Source organism: Pongo pygmaeus, chromosome 2 (assembly GCF_028885625.2).
Source record: "Pongo pygmaeus isolate AG05252 chromosome 2, NHGRI_mPonPyg2-v2.0_pri, whole genome shotgun sequence".
NCBI classification, from domain to species: domain Eukaryota; kingdom Metazoa; phylum Chordata; class Mammalia; order Primates; family Hominidae; genus Pongo; species Pongo pygmaeus.
In genome coordinates this window covers 82,420,001-82,437,369 of record NC_085930.1, presented here as the reverse complement: position 1 = coordinate 82,437,369, position 17,369 = coordinate 82,420,001, and the positions used below count along the sequence as shown (strand labels likewise).

At 39.7% G+C, this 17,369-nt stretch overlaps 1 protein-coding gene across 21 annotated transcripts in view; it reads right to left on the bottom strand.

Annotated features, from left to right (window-relative positions):
* FOXP1 (forkhead box P1) overlaps nucleotides 1-17,369 on the bottom strand; it is a 536,483-nt gene that overhangs the window by 27,365 nt on the left and 491,749 nt on the right. For all 21 annotated transcript variants that reach the window (XM_054479501.2, XM_054479493.2, XM_054479503.2 and 18 more), the window contains 2 exons: nucleotides 16,991-17,078; nucleotides 4,134-4,217 (listed from right to left, as the gene is read on the bottom strand). In XM_054479501.2, coding sequence (XP_054335476.1) covers nucleotides 4,134-4,217; nucleotides 16,991-17,078 — 172 coding nt within the window. The remainder of the gene's footprint in view (nucleotides 1-4,133; nucleotides 4,218-16,990; nucleotides 17,079-17,369) is intronic.

The following is a 17,369-nucleotide window of genomic DNA, read 5'->3' as shown; positions in this document are numbered from 1 at the left end:
TGTTTTTGTTTTGTCCTCTTAGTTTTTCACTCCCTCCCCCAAATGAAGTATCTTGGCAAATTCTCCACAGAGTGAGCATGGAGAAATTAACCTCCAAGCAAGACATTTGGGTGTTTACTTTGAGAATGTTTACTGAGTCTGGAACAAAAGAATATCAATCATTTTCATTAGGGCAGTTTACTATTGTTTTTGCTTTTCTTTCTATAGAAAAGAATAGAATCTTTTAAAACTTAAAATAACAAGAAATGTGGCCATTCTAAATGTAAGAACTGCTTTTCTGCTCTATGTACCTGATAGCTAGAACTTAGGGCTGCTCTGGTCAACTTACACATACTACATACGTCTACGCAGGGTCTAGTCTTTATACAATTAAAAGTTTGAAAAGCTTGTCTTAACTGATGTTGGCTATTCCTTTTCTTCCTCTACACTGATCCTCAGCAATCAGAGGGACCACCCACTCTTAACCTAAGGAAAGGTTCACAAGGCTGACCTCTTACCATTTCTTCCTACTCATCTTGTGGAGGTTTCAGCTTAGACATCATTTCTCCCAGAAGTCTCCCCTGACTTTACCATTCTGGGTCAGCTGTTCTACTTACAGGTAGTGCAATTCACGGAAAATGAGACTGTGTGAGTATGCATGTAGTTATCTGTTATTTCTTTTACCAGACTCTGAACACCTCCATGGCAGGGATGGGCCTCGCTCATGTGACTGACTACTTGTCATGTATGTCACATGCTCAAGAAATATTTGTTGATGGAATAGTTTGATTTTAAATGCAGGAATTCCCTTTCCATAACCAACCTGCACCTTGAGTCTTTGGTTTTCTTCTGAAAGGAAGGTTTTACTTAGGTTTAAAGAGATGTGACAGCAAGCAGGAAGAAAGGCTGTCGAAGGAGTCTGAGGGATGGGAGGCCCGTGAGCTCCTGTCCCAGTTCACCCATAAGCTTTCTTCCTCAGATCCATGTCTAAAAACTTGGGCACCTTCCCGAGATGAGCGTATCCTCTAATTATCCAAATCTGATGAGTCCCACAATAGGATCCAGAAAATGCATCTATGAGCTGATGTAAAAACAATCTAAGAACGTTTTAGCAGTTTCTTTGATGCAATGAAATGAGGACTGGTTGGCTGATTGGATACAGCAAATGACACTTAACACCCAAATGGCATTTAGTGAAAAGCAACATTTACAGCAAAGCATTCTATCACTTAGTGACTAAGAATTTTAAAATAAACACGAGGTTTCTTTTACACAGAAATGGAAAAAAGAAAAAGCTTCATGAACTTACTGGCAAGGTTATAACATGAAAGTCCCCATCTATGGTTAGATTTGAATCCTGGTGACTGCTTGTTTCAAATTAAAGATTCTAGAAGGATACTCACTCAAACAAACGCCATGCATTCTATTATTTAGGGCAGAATAAATTAATTACAGACTGCAGGGAATATTTTGCACATGAGAATCAGTCACCAGATAGCTCTGGGCCCTTAAAGTTGAAAGCATCAAGGGTTTGCTGTATGTATGTGCCCTTTTTTTTTTCTCTTTTTGGCAAAGAAGTGAAAATTTATGCAAAACATTACACGTCTACCTTTTATAATTAATTTCCCAATGCCTCACCTATACATATTTTAATAATTCCTGATTTATAAGATGGTATCTGTAATAAAATTTTCTATTTTCCAATAAATGAAAAGAAGGCAGGTTCACTCCGACAACAGTGTGTCACACAATATCTGCTTGTCAGGCACCAATTTTTACTTCTTACATGTAAGTTAAAGGATAAGGAATTTATAATGCTGCCTGTGAAGGGAACCACTTTTCATACACAAATGTGATCTTTTTTTTTTCAAAGGGTAATACAACAGTACATTTACATAAACTAATCCAAACAATCTATGTATTTGACAATGGCAAACCTCACACAGACGGCCTATTGTTGGTTTACATCTTGGAGTTCTTTATATTGGCTTGTAGCGCTGCTCTAGCTGTCAAAGGTTTGACTTGGACTCTAAATAAATGGTTATAGAAGTGCTGTGCAGCGATATTGGACTTCTTTGCAAAAGAAAACCTGCTGTGTATGAATTCAAAAGCTATTAATTTTTCAGTCAAAAATATTCGTGCCTATTTCTTTTAATAAAGAAATACTGTGCTGAGCTACTAAGAGATAATGTTGACTAGTGGTAGAGAATTTTCAATAGAGCAGTTAAAAATAAATTTAGTAGGAGGTCCCCTTCAAAGTTATAATTTTCTAGAATGTAAAACATTTTTTTTTAATACTAATCAAGACAAACCTTCCATCCCTGTTCACTTCCCCCCATGCTTTTCCCTGTTTACGGGCTGCTTAACACTGGTCCATGTGAAGAATCCCAATGGACCTTTTGTGGCCCACGGGGGCTTACACACATGGTGCTCTCTGCCAACACCCAGCCCGGTCACTCGCCAAGTGCCCTACGGGGTTTTGTAGTTCCTTCTCTTTAATTGTATCCTTCCTCTTCCCAAGAAGCCCCAAGATCCAGGCCTACAGTGCTGGGTCCAACCATTATCCTATCACTGTTTTTGATCCATGGAGGAAGACAGAGATAATCTCATTCTCTCCCTTGTTGCTAGGTGCAAAGATTTGAACCCTTCAATCTGGGAAAACCATTTCACTAAAGCCATCTGAAGACTTTCAAAAAGTTCCAAGGCAGTGAATGCCCTGTGTAACTGGCTATGCTCCTTCGAGATGACTTCAGCCAAGTCGTCTCAGAGGCTCACCATTTTGCTTAGCTGGGTTCTAGAAGGAGGGGTTGCTAGAAATAGCACAGCTGACTACTGATGCCACAACACTGAATGACCTGGTTCTTTTTTTCCTTTCTTTTTGGTAGCCTACACATCCAGTCCTACAGCCATTTACTGTAAAATACACGGAAACTAAGGACTCCTTCCTAGTAAAAATGGATGCACGAAGTGTTTAATGATTTTAAGTCCTATATCTCAGTAATGTGTTCTGTTTCAGACATTAATTTTGCCTGCCAACTGCATCTTGGCAGGCTACCATATTTGCTGGGTTAATAGTCTGACTCCGTTTTATTTCTATCACCATAAATCATACATATATGGGTGTATGTTTGCTTTATTTATAGAAAAAAAATCAGTCAAAACAGATAAACCAATACTTTGCCATTACGCTGCATCATTGCATATTGATTAAAATTCCTGGTACTAACTATAGATTGTCAACGCTCAATTAATTTTCACACAGTGACTCAAAGCAAAATCAAATAAAGGCAGTGTACCTTTAAATTTTACAAATCTTAAAATCAAGAAGCAAAGCACTGTCTCCATTTTGAATAATCAGTTAAAGCTACTAGGAGAATTTTAGCAATGTAAGAGGAACATGACCGTTAAAGAGATCGATTTATTACAAGGAAGGAGGTCCAAGACAAACTTTTAGGTTCAGACACAATCCTTCTGCTTCGATATTAACAGCCTGTGCTGGGATGACACCCTTCAAGGTCCAGTAAAAGGGAATAAGGCAAGAAAGAGAAGATTCTTACAAATTAAATGTAATTTCAGTGTACTGTGTTTGGTCTCCTAACTGTGAAGGAATAATTTTCATTTCAAACTCCCTAGTAACCATTAGAGCCTCTCCATAATTTAGCCTCTGACTATTCCAACACTAGGTTTCCTAAGTCTTTCCTCTGTTAGAGTTAGATTGGACTACTCCCTGCTCTTTTTCCTACACACCACTGTCTCTCAGCTTACCCGAGCTGAAATGCCTCTTTCTTTTGCTGTCATGGTTTAGCTGTCTTCTCTGCGTCCCTACCATTCAGAAAGATTTTCTTTTTCCAAGGAGCTCTCATAATGTATTTCAGTACCTTGCTTCGGCAGCAATCATTCTGCCCTTAAAGAAGAGCTGGGTGCTTGAGTCTTATGGGCAAGGACCATGTCTGAATCATCCTGTATCTCCCCAAATGCCTAGCATACGACCTTCATCATAAAGCGTAACCAGAAACAGTCGCATGAATCCAAGGCCTTCAAAACTCAAAGCTCTACCAAAGTAGGCTGGTCCTCCTTCCTCCGTTTGGGGTGGGGAAGTAGAAAAGGAATACTGTGAGTTTTGTTTTTTCCCCTTGGTGGGGATCAATACTTACGGGCTGAGGGGCGGCTTTGGGTTCTGTAGACTTCACATGCAGGTGGGTCATCATGGCTTGCAGGCGCTCTTTGTCTTTTGCAAGCTGGCAGGAAGAAAATGCTTTGTTATTTCTCTGACTAAAGATGCATGACTCTCAACACCAAAAATGATACATATTACAAATTACGCTATGGCACCATAGCACATGATAAAATCATTTTCATTGCTTGTTTTTGAAATCTACATGACCATTGCCAAACTCAAAGTAACCGGAGGTGTTGGTGTGAGATTTCTCAACACAAGATGCATTACACTTTAACTGGGAAGTTCTAGACCTGCTGGCACCATGCAGTCCCATGGAACACAGACAGCTAAAAGACAAATGTGAATCATGCCTATTAACCAACCTTATTCATGAGAAAAGCCAAGGGAAAATGAGCTAGGTAGCTAAAACCCATAAATTCATCTGTTGTGGTTGTGGAAAAACTCCTAGACAGATGGATACATTTATGCAAAATTAGCTTCATCTTTCTTAACAGGTAGGCATAGATTAAGGCAGTGCTGGCAAGTGATATTAGCAGGCCAGGAGCAGGCTCCAAGGGATGACAGGTTCCCATTTTCAAACGAGTGTAGAACAAGCTTGCTCATTCATTTACTCAAGATTTGAGTACCTGCTATGTGCTAGTCTCATCTTAATCATTTCTATAAAAAACGATCTTCTGAAGTCACACAAGTTTCTAATTGGATATACACAGTAGACACTCAAATAGTACTGATTGGAAGCTACATCCTTTATGCTTCGCTTGGACTGCTTTAACTCGATATTTTCAATAGTTCAAGACAGTTGGGCATAGGGGACACATAACGATTACTTCTGTAAAAGAAGTGGGAAATATATCCCCTAAAGATAAAGGGATAGTTAAGAGAACAGCTGTGGCATTTAGGGAAAATGGAGAAGAAATTAATATGAGAGGGAGAGAGGGAGAGAATACAGTTTAATTTCAATCCTTTGGTACATCATTTGTCCAAAATAATGCCTTAGATTTAAGGAGGGACTCATTAGTTCTGTCACATAATTAACCTTAAATCCTTCAAAAATAAACAGTTTTTTAAAGTCAAATTATTCCCAAATAAAAAAACAAATACACTTTATCTATTTAAATACAGTTATTTTCTAAGGAAGAAGGGGGACGGGGGTCGGGGATTGTGGAAAGATGGAGAAAAGGGAAAGAGTACAAAAGGGAGAAGGGAAAAAGCTTTCAGCTTATCCCTACTGGATGACTCAGTCTCCAGCCATATCACATTTGATTTTTTTTTTCTTTTTATTCCCTTGTGGTTCAGGGAGGAATAAATTAAGAAAGAAAGAAAAAAAAAAGCCGTACAGTGTTAGCATTTATCTTTCAACAAACAGGAAATGAAAATGATACCATATTAGGAGCCACTTGATGTTATTCCTCCTCTGTTCTTTAGTAAGTTATTGAACAGCCAAACTAAAAGATTCTCTGAACACATATCTGAACACATAATGCTAAAGGAATTTAGTTTTCCAAAGAGGCTTAGAACAATTAAAATGTTGGGAATGCTATTTTTCTGCCATTATTATTATTTTTTTTAATGTAAGTATCCTAAGCTTTTTGATGTCAAATACTCAGACTTTTTAAGAAATGTTTTGTTTTAAAGTTATCAAACGGCAGAAGGAATTAAGAAATCAGTTGTATTTTTCTTAAAAACAAGCAGTAGTCTGTCATGCTGAACAATACAAATTAAAGGGTGAGAGGTGATATTTACTGAAGTCTGCTGAATATTAATTGTGACTTAATTTGGGGGTAAACGTTGTTGATGTAGCAATTATACCTTGTACCACTAAGTGTGGTATAAGAAAAATCCAAATCCCGGGCATTTAAAGGAAACATCTTCTCCATATTTCCATCCAAATGTCTACCAACCAAGCTGATCTTTTACTGGTCAGCCAAGGTAGCAACACTACATTGCAAACACATACCTAGAATTTGTATACACAGCCACTTTCATAAACCCTGGAAGTAACTGCCATCGGAAACATTTTCATATTTTTCCATGAGCACATTGCTTAGAATTCATCATCAATTCTGAGAGTTATCCAGGAACCTCAATTGTACCACCCTAGTTCTGCTTTTCTAAAAGATGGACAAGGTTACACAAAAAGGCAAAAACCTAACTTTTTGGTTTTGTTTGGTTACTGCAAACTAATGTGTAGTATCGTACTCTTGAATGAGTTTTAGACTTTAAATCAATTACAGCTCTAACACAAAACTGTTTTAACAATTACAGAAAGAAACTTGCCAAATTCAGTTTTTCTTTTTTTTAGGCAAAAAGGCTAAACATTCACACCTATTGAAACCACATCCTGTCTACAATGTCTGTCTTGCATTTATAATACTAACTGCTCCTTCCAAAAGCTTTCACATTCTTTATTACTTTTTATGCCATCATTCCATGAGCTCACCATCCCCATCAATTTTCACGGCATCCTTTCATTATTAAAATATGAGGATACAAACATTTAATATTAGCAAGTATATTCCAGCATTTCCTCTTAAACTATGAATTCCATGAAAAGCAAAGAAAAGGAGGTTGAGACATTCAATCCAAAGGCCCACTAAAATTTGGTTGGCAAATTAAAAAGAAAATTTGTGTTGAAATATCAGAAGAGCATTACTCTCTAAAAAACTTTCCCAGTGGGTATGGAATGAGTATCTAGCATAAAGGGAATGACAATGGCCTAAACATTAGAGGGAGCTGCTTGTGCAGGGGTCATTTTAATCCACTGAATTTGTTCAACCACTCTGTAGAATGATGGCAGGGTGAAAACGGTTAAGGATGTGGACACAACAATCACACTGTGCTGTGTTCAAATCCTGGCTCAGTGACTCAGCACATTATGTAACCTTTTTAATTACCTAGTTTCTCCTTCTAAATATGGAATGATCATCTCTGAACTCTGAAGGGGTGTTCTGAAGATCAGATGAGTTCTTGCACATAACAAGCGTAGCAAAATGACTAGTGCTTCATGAATGCTCAACAACTTTCTAATTTTTTTTTTTTTTTTTTTTAAGAAAAGTGAAATCGGTCCAGTGTATCTAAACTACTGGCTGAGTATATGTTTGAAATCTGGATCTGCCTAACAGGGGTTCAATGGAGTTTGCAGTTGGGCTAACTGGGAAGAGAAATAATTTTGATAGTTTATAGAATGGAACAGAAAGCGAAGGAAAGATGAAGCCCACTTCCTATCAATTTGTCTCAGGTTCTTACTGTATCTTCCCCTCATCTTGGGCAAATATTTTTCTACCCTTTGGCTGAAATAGGTCATCTCCTCTTCTATTAGCCATAGCCTCAAATTAGGTTTGAGATAGTCTGGGCTGTGAAAGATCAGAATTTGTATATTGCACCCGAGCCACTGATAACTGCCAAAGGCTAGGAGTGCCATTCAACATCCTCAAAGATACAAACTAAGATTAAACTCATTATTTTAACAGAGAAAAGGGAACATGGTTTGGGTTTCATTTAACATCACCATTTTCTATGTTGTCAGGAGGACTAATCATTTTAAGGCCAATCTGGCAGTTCTCATTCATGAGAAACAAAACTGCTGAAATAAATGAAGGGCTTTGTATGTGTAAAAATGCTAGACTTCTTGAGGACAGATGAGAAGAAAGGGCCAAGACACTCCTTTGATTTAACAGAGGTAAAGGCTACTGCGGCTATTTCAAATCCATTAATCCTATTCTGTTTTATAACTGGGGAAACTGAGGTTTGCAAGGTAAACAGATCTGAGGTCAGGGAACTGGGAAGGGGCAGAAAAAAGACTAGGGTCCCAGTTATGTGATGCTTGGTCTGAGTTTCCCACACTAGTGTCATTCTAAGAATCACCTGGGACAGTAACTCAAATCATAGGTCTTAGTCTCCCTCCCTGCTCTCATGCTGAACTACTGTTCCTAGAGTTAGACGGGATTTTAAATTATGAAAAGAAGGTGTCTTTTCAAAGAACCTCCATGGAAGGGGGGCACATGGAGTTTTAAGAGGCACCTAAATGAATGGATGAGTTCAGATTATCCCATACAATGATGATCTCCAAGTGAAACGACTGGGGTCTCATCTAAACATGCTGGAGCCAACACTCCAACAGTGAGAACTGGAAGTAGGTATTTTTAAATAAGGACCCCAAGTGTCCAAGTTTAATCAAGTTAAGTGAGAGACACTACTTTCTGCCATGGACTGAGAAGGCCTTAAACAGTGGCTGTATACATTTCCTCAGTAGTTTCGTATACAATGATGATCCAAAGAGATTAACCCGATTTGGGCCAAGCATATCCAGTTACTTAGGCAGGGTATATCCAATAACACAGGTCTCTGAAGTAAGAATGATGAAAAGAAGAAAAACAAGGGGGAGAAAAAGCAGTGACTAGAAGGAGCAGAACTCAAATTACTCTACCCAACTGAGCATTTACCAATTATTTCTGACCCACCTTGTCAAACTATGGCTTCAGAACTTAGTACCAGCGAAAAACTTTTAAATGATTTCTTTCACACCAACTACAGCATTCAGGTGGTGGGCAATATATGGCTCATTTCACCCCAATCGAAGAATTTCCCTTTTATTGTACTCTGTCACCATCTTAACATTCCTTACATGTTATTATTAAAGACTCTCTTGACATTTAAAGCAGACGCACACTAATACTCAGTCATAGTCTAGGAATCCTAATGCTCCCAGAGTAAGGCAGGATTTTAAATTATGAAAAATAAGTGTCGTGGTTTTCACAGAAGGACATGGAAGTGAGAAACCCAGAGACTCTCTCTCCTTTTTCTTGGCTCCAGTTACAAAGCAGTGGCAATAAGGAACTACCGCGCTGTTAGGACCTCTCTTTCCCTGACGTGCTCAAGGCTTGTGCAGGGAATATCAGGAGGCTCTGTGAGGCAGCTGGTATAGGAACTGTCCTGAGTATTGCCTCAAACAGTGTTAGACAGGGCCAAAGGGGGATACATTACAGACAATAAATTTGCTAAAGTCTAGGAGGCTGGTATGATTACAAATAGCACCACTAATGGTACAGTAATCACATGTAAAGTTCGTATGGTAATTGATTTGTGTTAGGATTAATGTCTCCCTCTGCTACTGAAACTTGTGCACTTTTCTCCCTGCTGACATTTTCTTAGAGTTTACAATTCCTGGTGTAGATGATTTGGGAGATGTTGGAGTGATCCCAGCGTCACCGGACTCCAGCCTTGCCTTGCTACCATGGATCGCCCAGGACAGAGCTCCACAAGGCAGAGCGGCATGGCCCCCAAAGCCAGGTTTTAAAACCAGTTCCTGCATAGAGCCTAGCTGGGCCACAATGATCCTCTGGGTGGAAGCGTTAAGGCAGGATCCCACAATAAAAGGAGCACAGGCTACAAAGGCTGGGTTAACCTCCTGGGCTCTGCCCTTATTCGCCATTGGTGTTAAACAAGTTAATCAGACCTCCTAAACTTCAGTTTCCTCATCTGGGAGGGTTCCCTGCAAATTATTTCTTTGACTCTAAGAGGCCAGTGATAGTTAAAATAACCGTGGATTTAGTAATACCTTCTCAAAGAATGAGAAGAAACATTACATTAAACACACTCATTAAATGTAAGACATATAATGATTTCTAAATGTTATATTTTTCTTTTAAAAAGTGACTCCTAGCTGGGCACACTGGCCTATAATCCCAGCACTTTGTGAGGCCGAGGCAGGCGGATCCCTTGAGCTCAGGAATTTGAGATCATGCTGGCCAACATGATGAAACCTGTCTCTACTAAAAATACAAAAATTAGCAGGGCATAGTGGCACATGGCTATAGTCCCAGCTACTTGGGAGGCCGAGTCAGGAGAATCGCTTGAACCCGGGAGGTGGAAGTTGCAGTGAGCTGAGATCCTGCCACCTATACTCCAGCCTGGGTGACAGGGCAAAACTCCATCTCAAAAGAAGAAAAAGAAAAAGAAAAAAAAGTGACTCTTAGAATCAAGGAGATAGGGTGATGTCTACTCACACAGGGACTGCGGGGATTCCAAGAAATTGGGGACATAAGGCACCTAGGACAGTGCCCTGGCACACAGCAGGAGCTCAATAGCTGGCCAGTCAAATGGTTTCCAAGCCAGATGAAATAATTACAAGCAGAAGATGGGGCATTCAATAGCTCTCTCCCACAGCTAGTGGAGTAGGGTGACCCAACTCCTCCCAGCTTGCCCAGGACTCTTCCAGTTTTGAAACTGAAAATCCCAACTCCCAGGAATCCCTTCAGCCCAAGAAAGTAAACTGGGACAGTTGGTCACCCTATTTCGTGTTAAACAGACAGATTAATTTTAAGAGCAATATATCCTTCCACTATCCTTTCTTCCTTATCCTACAATCTAGGCAACGTCTTCCATGGCTCCCTTGGCCTGGAATGTCCTTGCCAACAACCCTTTCCACTGTCACCTTCCCCAATCCCTCACCCCTTACTTTTAGAAACTCTGCCTGGCAGGGAAGTTAAAGGCATCGTGGTCTTACCCTACTAGGTTGTGTATTACGGGAAGAGGCCACAACACCTTACTTATCTGTATCTGGTGCTCTCTATATAATAGGTGCTTGATAAGTAGTGACTGAATGGAATAAAATCATTAAAGAATAAAAGGTACACACACCTCCACCCCGTCTCCTGCCAGGCAGATCAACCTTGGTTTGGTTGATTCCTTTTTCCCTTGCCTGCTTTCAATATTCATTTTACAGGGCCTAGAGGCTGAGGGGTTGTAGGGAGCCTGTCCTGAACCTGCCCCCATGACACATGATGAAAACATCAGGACATCTTCATCCATCAGAAAAAATATACAGCAGTTTAGCAATGTCACATGATCATAGAACAAATTAAAACCAATATATGTGATCAGAAATATGTATCTGCACCACTGTCTCAGCTTCCTAAGTGAAGTCAATCCTGTCAGATGTTTTTTGTATTTTTTTTTCTGTCTGTGAAATCGGATGGTTTCCCCTTTCCCCCAAACGGAATTACAATCCAACCACCACTGCAACTTTTTGTGACACCTCATCTTTAGCTTAGAGGCTGGAAGAGTTCATATGAATGTCCCACCTAAGAGGACCCAAGCAATCTGGATTCATATGAATTTAAATCCCTAGGCCCATGGCCAGTGGACAGTGGGGGCCCAATATCGCGGAAGCTTCAAGTGTTTCCTTACAATCCTGGCCATGGCATTTCTCAGTGGGGAGTTCTTCTCCTCAACAACTTTCTAGTTCCTGTGTCTCTGTCCCTCTGTCATGGTGGGGATGGAGGGAAGACTGCACATTTCATAACCTATATAAGATTACGTATACTGATTATGGGAACTTTTCTCCATTCCATTTCTAACTCATCTCATCTGTACATCATTCCAAAAGAATCTGTCAAAAAAGAACAGATGAAATCTTACTGCATTCCCTGATTTCAAAAAGCCATGTATGTCATTGACCCAAATGATTTTTATGGTGTCTGTCTCACTGTTAGGTGTCTATGTGTATAGTATAAGGAACTCACACACCTCTCAGGGTTTACACTTTTAGATCCCAGTTAATAGCTGGGGTCCACTGGTAAAATGTTTAAAAATTATAACTGTCTTTGCAATAATGAAATGCAGTAGGAAATGTTTGAAAAGGCTCAGAAGGCCCACTGAGATGTCTTCTTGACTCTTCTCTAAATGAGACCAGTAGAAGATTACAACAAGAGAATGGAATTAATCAACCCTTCTCTGTTAACAAGCTCTACATAAACATGCTTTCTACTGCTAAGAAAACATTCACCATATATTTTTACATCTTTCAACAAAAATTTAACAAATATAGATGTACCTTGCCTTTTGTAATTGGTATTTCTACTAAAACTGTGGTTTCGTAAATCAAGTCATATTTTATTTTATGATTATTATCTTTTTTGAGATGGAGTTTCGCTCTTATTGCCCAGGCTGGAATGCAATGGCGCGATCTCGGGTCATTGCAACCTCCGCCTCCCAGGTTCAAGCAATTCTCCTGCCTCAGCCGCCCGTGTAGCTGGGATTACAGGCACGTACCACTGTGCCTGGCTAATTTTGTATTTTTAGAGATGGGGTTTCTCCATGTTGGTCAGGCTGGTCTCGAACTCCCGACTTTAGGTGATCCGCCCGCCTCAGCCTTCCAAAGTGCTGGTATTACAGGCGTGAGCCACCGCGCCTCCCCGGCCTCAAGTCATATTTTAAATACACAGGGACAGGACAGCTCTCATGCACAGTGCTGATTAGATAGTCTAAATCAGTCTCCACAGCCCATTGTCTTTATTTCTGCCCAGCTTCCTGAAATCTCACCAGTACAGCCTTGAAAGCTTTTCAGTTTAATTCAAGTGTAGTATTGTACAGATAGCTCTGTGAAGGGGAACATCTCTAGCCACTATCCCCTATGGCTAACAGTAGTTATTTTGAAAAAATTGCATCTTTTTCTTTAGGGAGGTTTGTCTGATAGATCAGAGACACAAGGGCCTTCCATTTTGGGTAAAAGGTTTCTGGGGTTTAGATTCAAGGAGGCTTGAGTGACCTTCACCAGCTTTGGTTGCTTCTACAGCTACTATGCCCTCTGGATTCTCCTGTGGAATCCTTTTATGATGACCCTCTAGGTTAGACATCCTGAACCTCCATCGACGTATATGGTAAGATTCGATCTGAGCTTATTGGGTTTGCTTTTACGATGGGGCACATGTGTAGCCTATCTCTACCACATGTGTACCGTGCTGAAGAGAGAGGTCTTGTGAGTCTGAGTGGCAGGGGAGATTTCTCCTCCTACTCTAATACAGTGATCATCGCCCTTTGAGAATTGATGAAAACTTAACTGCTCTTTCCTGTAGTGCTAAGTGGTACAGAAGTTTTTCAAGTTCAAGCTAATCAATGATAATTTTATAACACACTGAGATACTTGGAGGTTCAAGTTTTTCCTGGATAAATGCTTTTAGAAATACGAAATAGGCCTTGGGTCAGTAATGTGCAGGTCATCCCCTCTAAAGGAGGTGATGCGCCAGTCTGTGGCTGAGAGAACAAGGGAGGGACGATGCCAACAGAAAACAGAATAGGCTGTTTGACGACAAGCACATCTCTTTAAGTGTTCCTGCTGCTGGAGGGACCTGATTGCCCCAATAACTCAGGTTCTATGGGCACAATGACTGGTAGTCAAGTAAGTTAAAAACTATGTTTCCAGACACTGGTATGGTAAGTGGCAAATGGAACAGCACAAACCTAGCAATGCTGAACTGCAGAGAAAGAGGAAGCCTATAAAGAATAGATTCCTTTGAGTATAACTGTACTGTGTCCCAAATGCCCCCATATGTGGTAGGTCTGCAACTCAAAGACTCTCAATCGAATCCTCGATTAAGGCTTCTCTTAACTGTGTCTCAGGGCAAGGGTTCTTTAAATGCTAAAAATTGCTAACATTTTCTTATTTATTTCATCTGATTGAATGATAACTAATGGATATAATCTGCTTTGGCTTGGCCCCTTTCTAGCATTGAAACTCTCTTTTGAATAAATTTCTGGTGTTCTCAAGAACCTGTTAATGTCAGCTAGCACTGCCCAATGAATGGACAGTCTCACTAGCAAATTATTTTGTAGTCTATTCTTCCTTCTAGAGTGTAAGAACTTGGAGGGCAGCTTTATCTGTTTTAATCATTGTACTTTGCAGTAGCTCCAGCAAAATTCCTGCTATCTGATAGGTTCGAAATAATGCTTGCTAAATAAGTGGATGGATGAATGGATGTCTGAGTGGATGAATGGATGGATGGATGGATGCAAGAATGAATGAATATCCCTCGTCCAGCTTTCCATGACCTCCAAAACTGGCAGGCACTTGCCATGTGAAGATGCTAGTAGGGAAAATTGACCCATGTGGAGACTAGACTGGTTTTATACACCCTGGCTGAGATAAAAGGGGGTGAGCAGAGCTTAGGCAGCCAGAACCTAAGGGGACAAGTTGCTAATATTGTAATATAAATTGTTTTTCTGATCCTCTTGACCAGGGGTACCTGGCAAACGTCCGTAAGAGCCAGATCATAAATATTTTCAGCTTTGCAGGCCATGTAGATTTCAGTTTCAATTACTTGACTCTCCTACTGTAGTGCAAAAGCAGCAATAGGTAATAAGTAAATGAATGGGCATGAGTATGGCTGTGTTCTCATATACCTTTATGTATGGACACTGAAATTGGAATTTCCTAGACTTTTCACCAGTCACGAAATAATGTTCTTTAGATTTTTCCCTCAACCATTTAAAATATAAAAACATTCCTTAGCTTGTGAGATTTGGCCTGAGGTCTGTGGGTTGCTAACCCCTGCTCTCAACGAGGTCTATGTCATCACCCTGATAATTCCCTCAAGCTTTGCAGAAACGGACACGTCAGAATTCGCCTGTCCCTTCCTCCATTACGGCAAACTCCCCGACAAAAACATTACGAGGAACATCACAGGTAATGACCACATTGTACCAACTTCTGGCCAGATTATCTTTGATGTCTATCACAAGTTGAAAAATCTGCCTTCAGTTTGATTTATAGCTGAAGGATAAACGGAAATCTAGAAATAAATGAAATCTACAAATAATCAAAGAATCCTTATATGTTTGTACTACTTCTAGGCCACACCCACCAAAAAACAACATGAAAGCTGCCAGGAAATAAACACTTAATTTATTGATGATGGTCTAAATCTTTTCTTTCTCCTGACTTCTTTTTGTGGAGAGCAAAGAATAATTCATAAAATAAATGCTCATTTCTTGAGTAATTAACAATGGCCGAACACTCTAATCTGTAGTCTAGAACGGCTACCTGACAAACCATGACAATTCTAGTCAACGATTTATTTTAGCCCATCATTAAGAATTTAATGTTATCAAATAAATAAATGCAGGAGCTCCTATCACTTTATAAGTACCACCAATACGTACAAATTCAGGTAGGAAGGTAGTTTATTCTTTTTTTTTTTTTTTTTTTGAGATGGAGTCTCGCTCTGTTGCCCAGGCTGGAGTGCAGTGGCACGATCTTGGCTCACTGCAACCTCCACCTCCTGGGTTCAAGCAATTCTTTTGCCTCAGCCTCCCGAGGAGCTGGGATTACAGGTGCCCGCCACCACACCTGGCTAATTTTTGTATTTTTAGTAGAGACGGGGTTTCACCATATTGGCCAGGCTGGTCTCGAACTCCTGACCTTGTGATCCACCCGCCTTGGCCTCCCAAAGGGCTGTGATTATAGGCCAGATCTTCCAGTTTATTCTTTTGAATCCAGTTTGTCAAGGGCTGTGTCTTAATTAGAAAAGAACTGTGCGGGTGGGTTACATCTACTACTGTTTTTTTCTTCTCAATAAATGTGTTAATTTAAAGATGTTTCCAAAGACTTGTTTTAAAATGTTGAGATTTTATGATGTGCCTTTTTCCTGTATAAATATCTTACTGTTCTAATAAGTTTATACCCAGAGTTTGAATGGAAAAATATTAACTGGCTAACAAAAATAACTTTTGAGACAAATCCTACTAAAAAAATGTAATTTGTCATATAAGATGATAACCAATTTAAAAAAAATCCTTTCTATCCTGAAAAGTCACAACAAAAAGTTTAAGTGTGTTTTGGCTGATTTTTCTCTGCAACTATTTGAAGCTGTAAATGACTTAACTCAGTAAAATTCCAAATGTAATTATCTTCTGTACTTAGCCTAGGGCTCTCCATATATCTCGGCATTGCTGTCTTGCATACAAAATAGGCTTTTCGATGGCTGGTAACAATATAATGTACAACATTGTTTTAATTTCCCCGAGTCGGCTAACCTCTTGCCTACACTAAACCAGCCAGAGGAAGAAGCCACTGTGAGTCATCAAGCACTCAAAAGCATTTTGGAACTCGGCTGCATAAATGGGGTTTGCAGGGTCAGGCTTTTGCAACTGTACATTTTAATAATCTCCATTTCTGACCTAATTTTTACTTTTAGAAACTAATTTTCTATTAATTATACCAAAAATGGAATTATTGTTAAAATATGGTAGTTTATCAAGTTATACCCGGAAGTAGAACTCACATTAAAAAAAAAAAGGCCCCATCTCTCACACTGTGATTCCCAGGAAAATCTGCAAACTTTATTTTCCCTAGTCATAAAGCACATTCAACACAGCCCAGTGGGTTTCTAAATACTAGATTTTATATATATATACATTCTACATTAATATATCTGATTATGTGCATGTGTGTTTAAGATGTGCATGGTGAACTCTCAGTTACTCTTAGTGGTGGAGAGAAAAAAGGACAATGCAAAATGAGAAATAAACCCACATATAACTTCCATTGAGACTTGGGAAAACACGGTTTTGTGTGCACTGCCTTGCCGTCTTGGTCTCGCTCGCTCTTTCTTCATTCACATTCATTCTCTCAAACTCTCTTTCCCCAAGCTTGTCTTCCTAGCTCCAGTTTAATCATATGAGCAACGTCGAGGACTTACACTGACAGCAGATAACCAGAAAATGCAAAGGAGAAGTGAGAAGAGAGGAAAAGTGAGAGAGAGATGGAAACATTCAAAGTGGCGGCTGAGAGTTGGCTGCATACACACAGGTGCCCAGAATTTGGAAACCTCTGAGCAGCAGTTCCAAAGAGTGAACTGAGGCTGAACCTGCCCAAAGAGGTAAAAAATAAAATAAAATAAAATAAAATAAAATAAAATAAAATAAAATAAAGGACAATGACAGGTTTTGGACCTTCCATTCAATAATGAGTACACAGGAACTCATTACAGAACACTACAGAAATTTGGAATTTGAGGCATACTGAGGTAATATTAAAAATAAATGTGGTTTTACCTGTAGCTCTAACTGCTGTACAACCTGCATTTGTACTCTACATTGGGCTGTACTTCTATCGTCCAGCGCATGCTCACTGTTGAGATGTCTGCAACAATACATAGAAAATCATTAAGTGAAATGGAGAAACAAAAAGGAAAATTTAAGTTACCAGGATGTTTAAGCATAAACTAGGCAGCGGGTCTAGCTCCCAGGAGATAGCAGTCCAGGGGGTGGCCTGCCCTTTCCATCCCCACCCTTTAATGCTGTCATTACGTATAAGGTGGCACACACTGTTATCACCCAAAGAAAAGCCTTCCAGGGAGAAGTTCTGCAGGGCATCTGGAGATAACCGTTTACACATAAATAAGTAAGAAATTCAGCCAGGGTGGCATTTCAA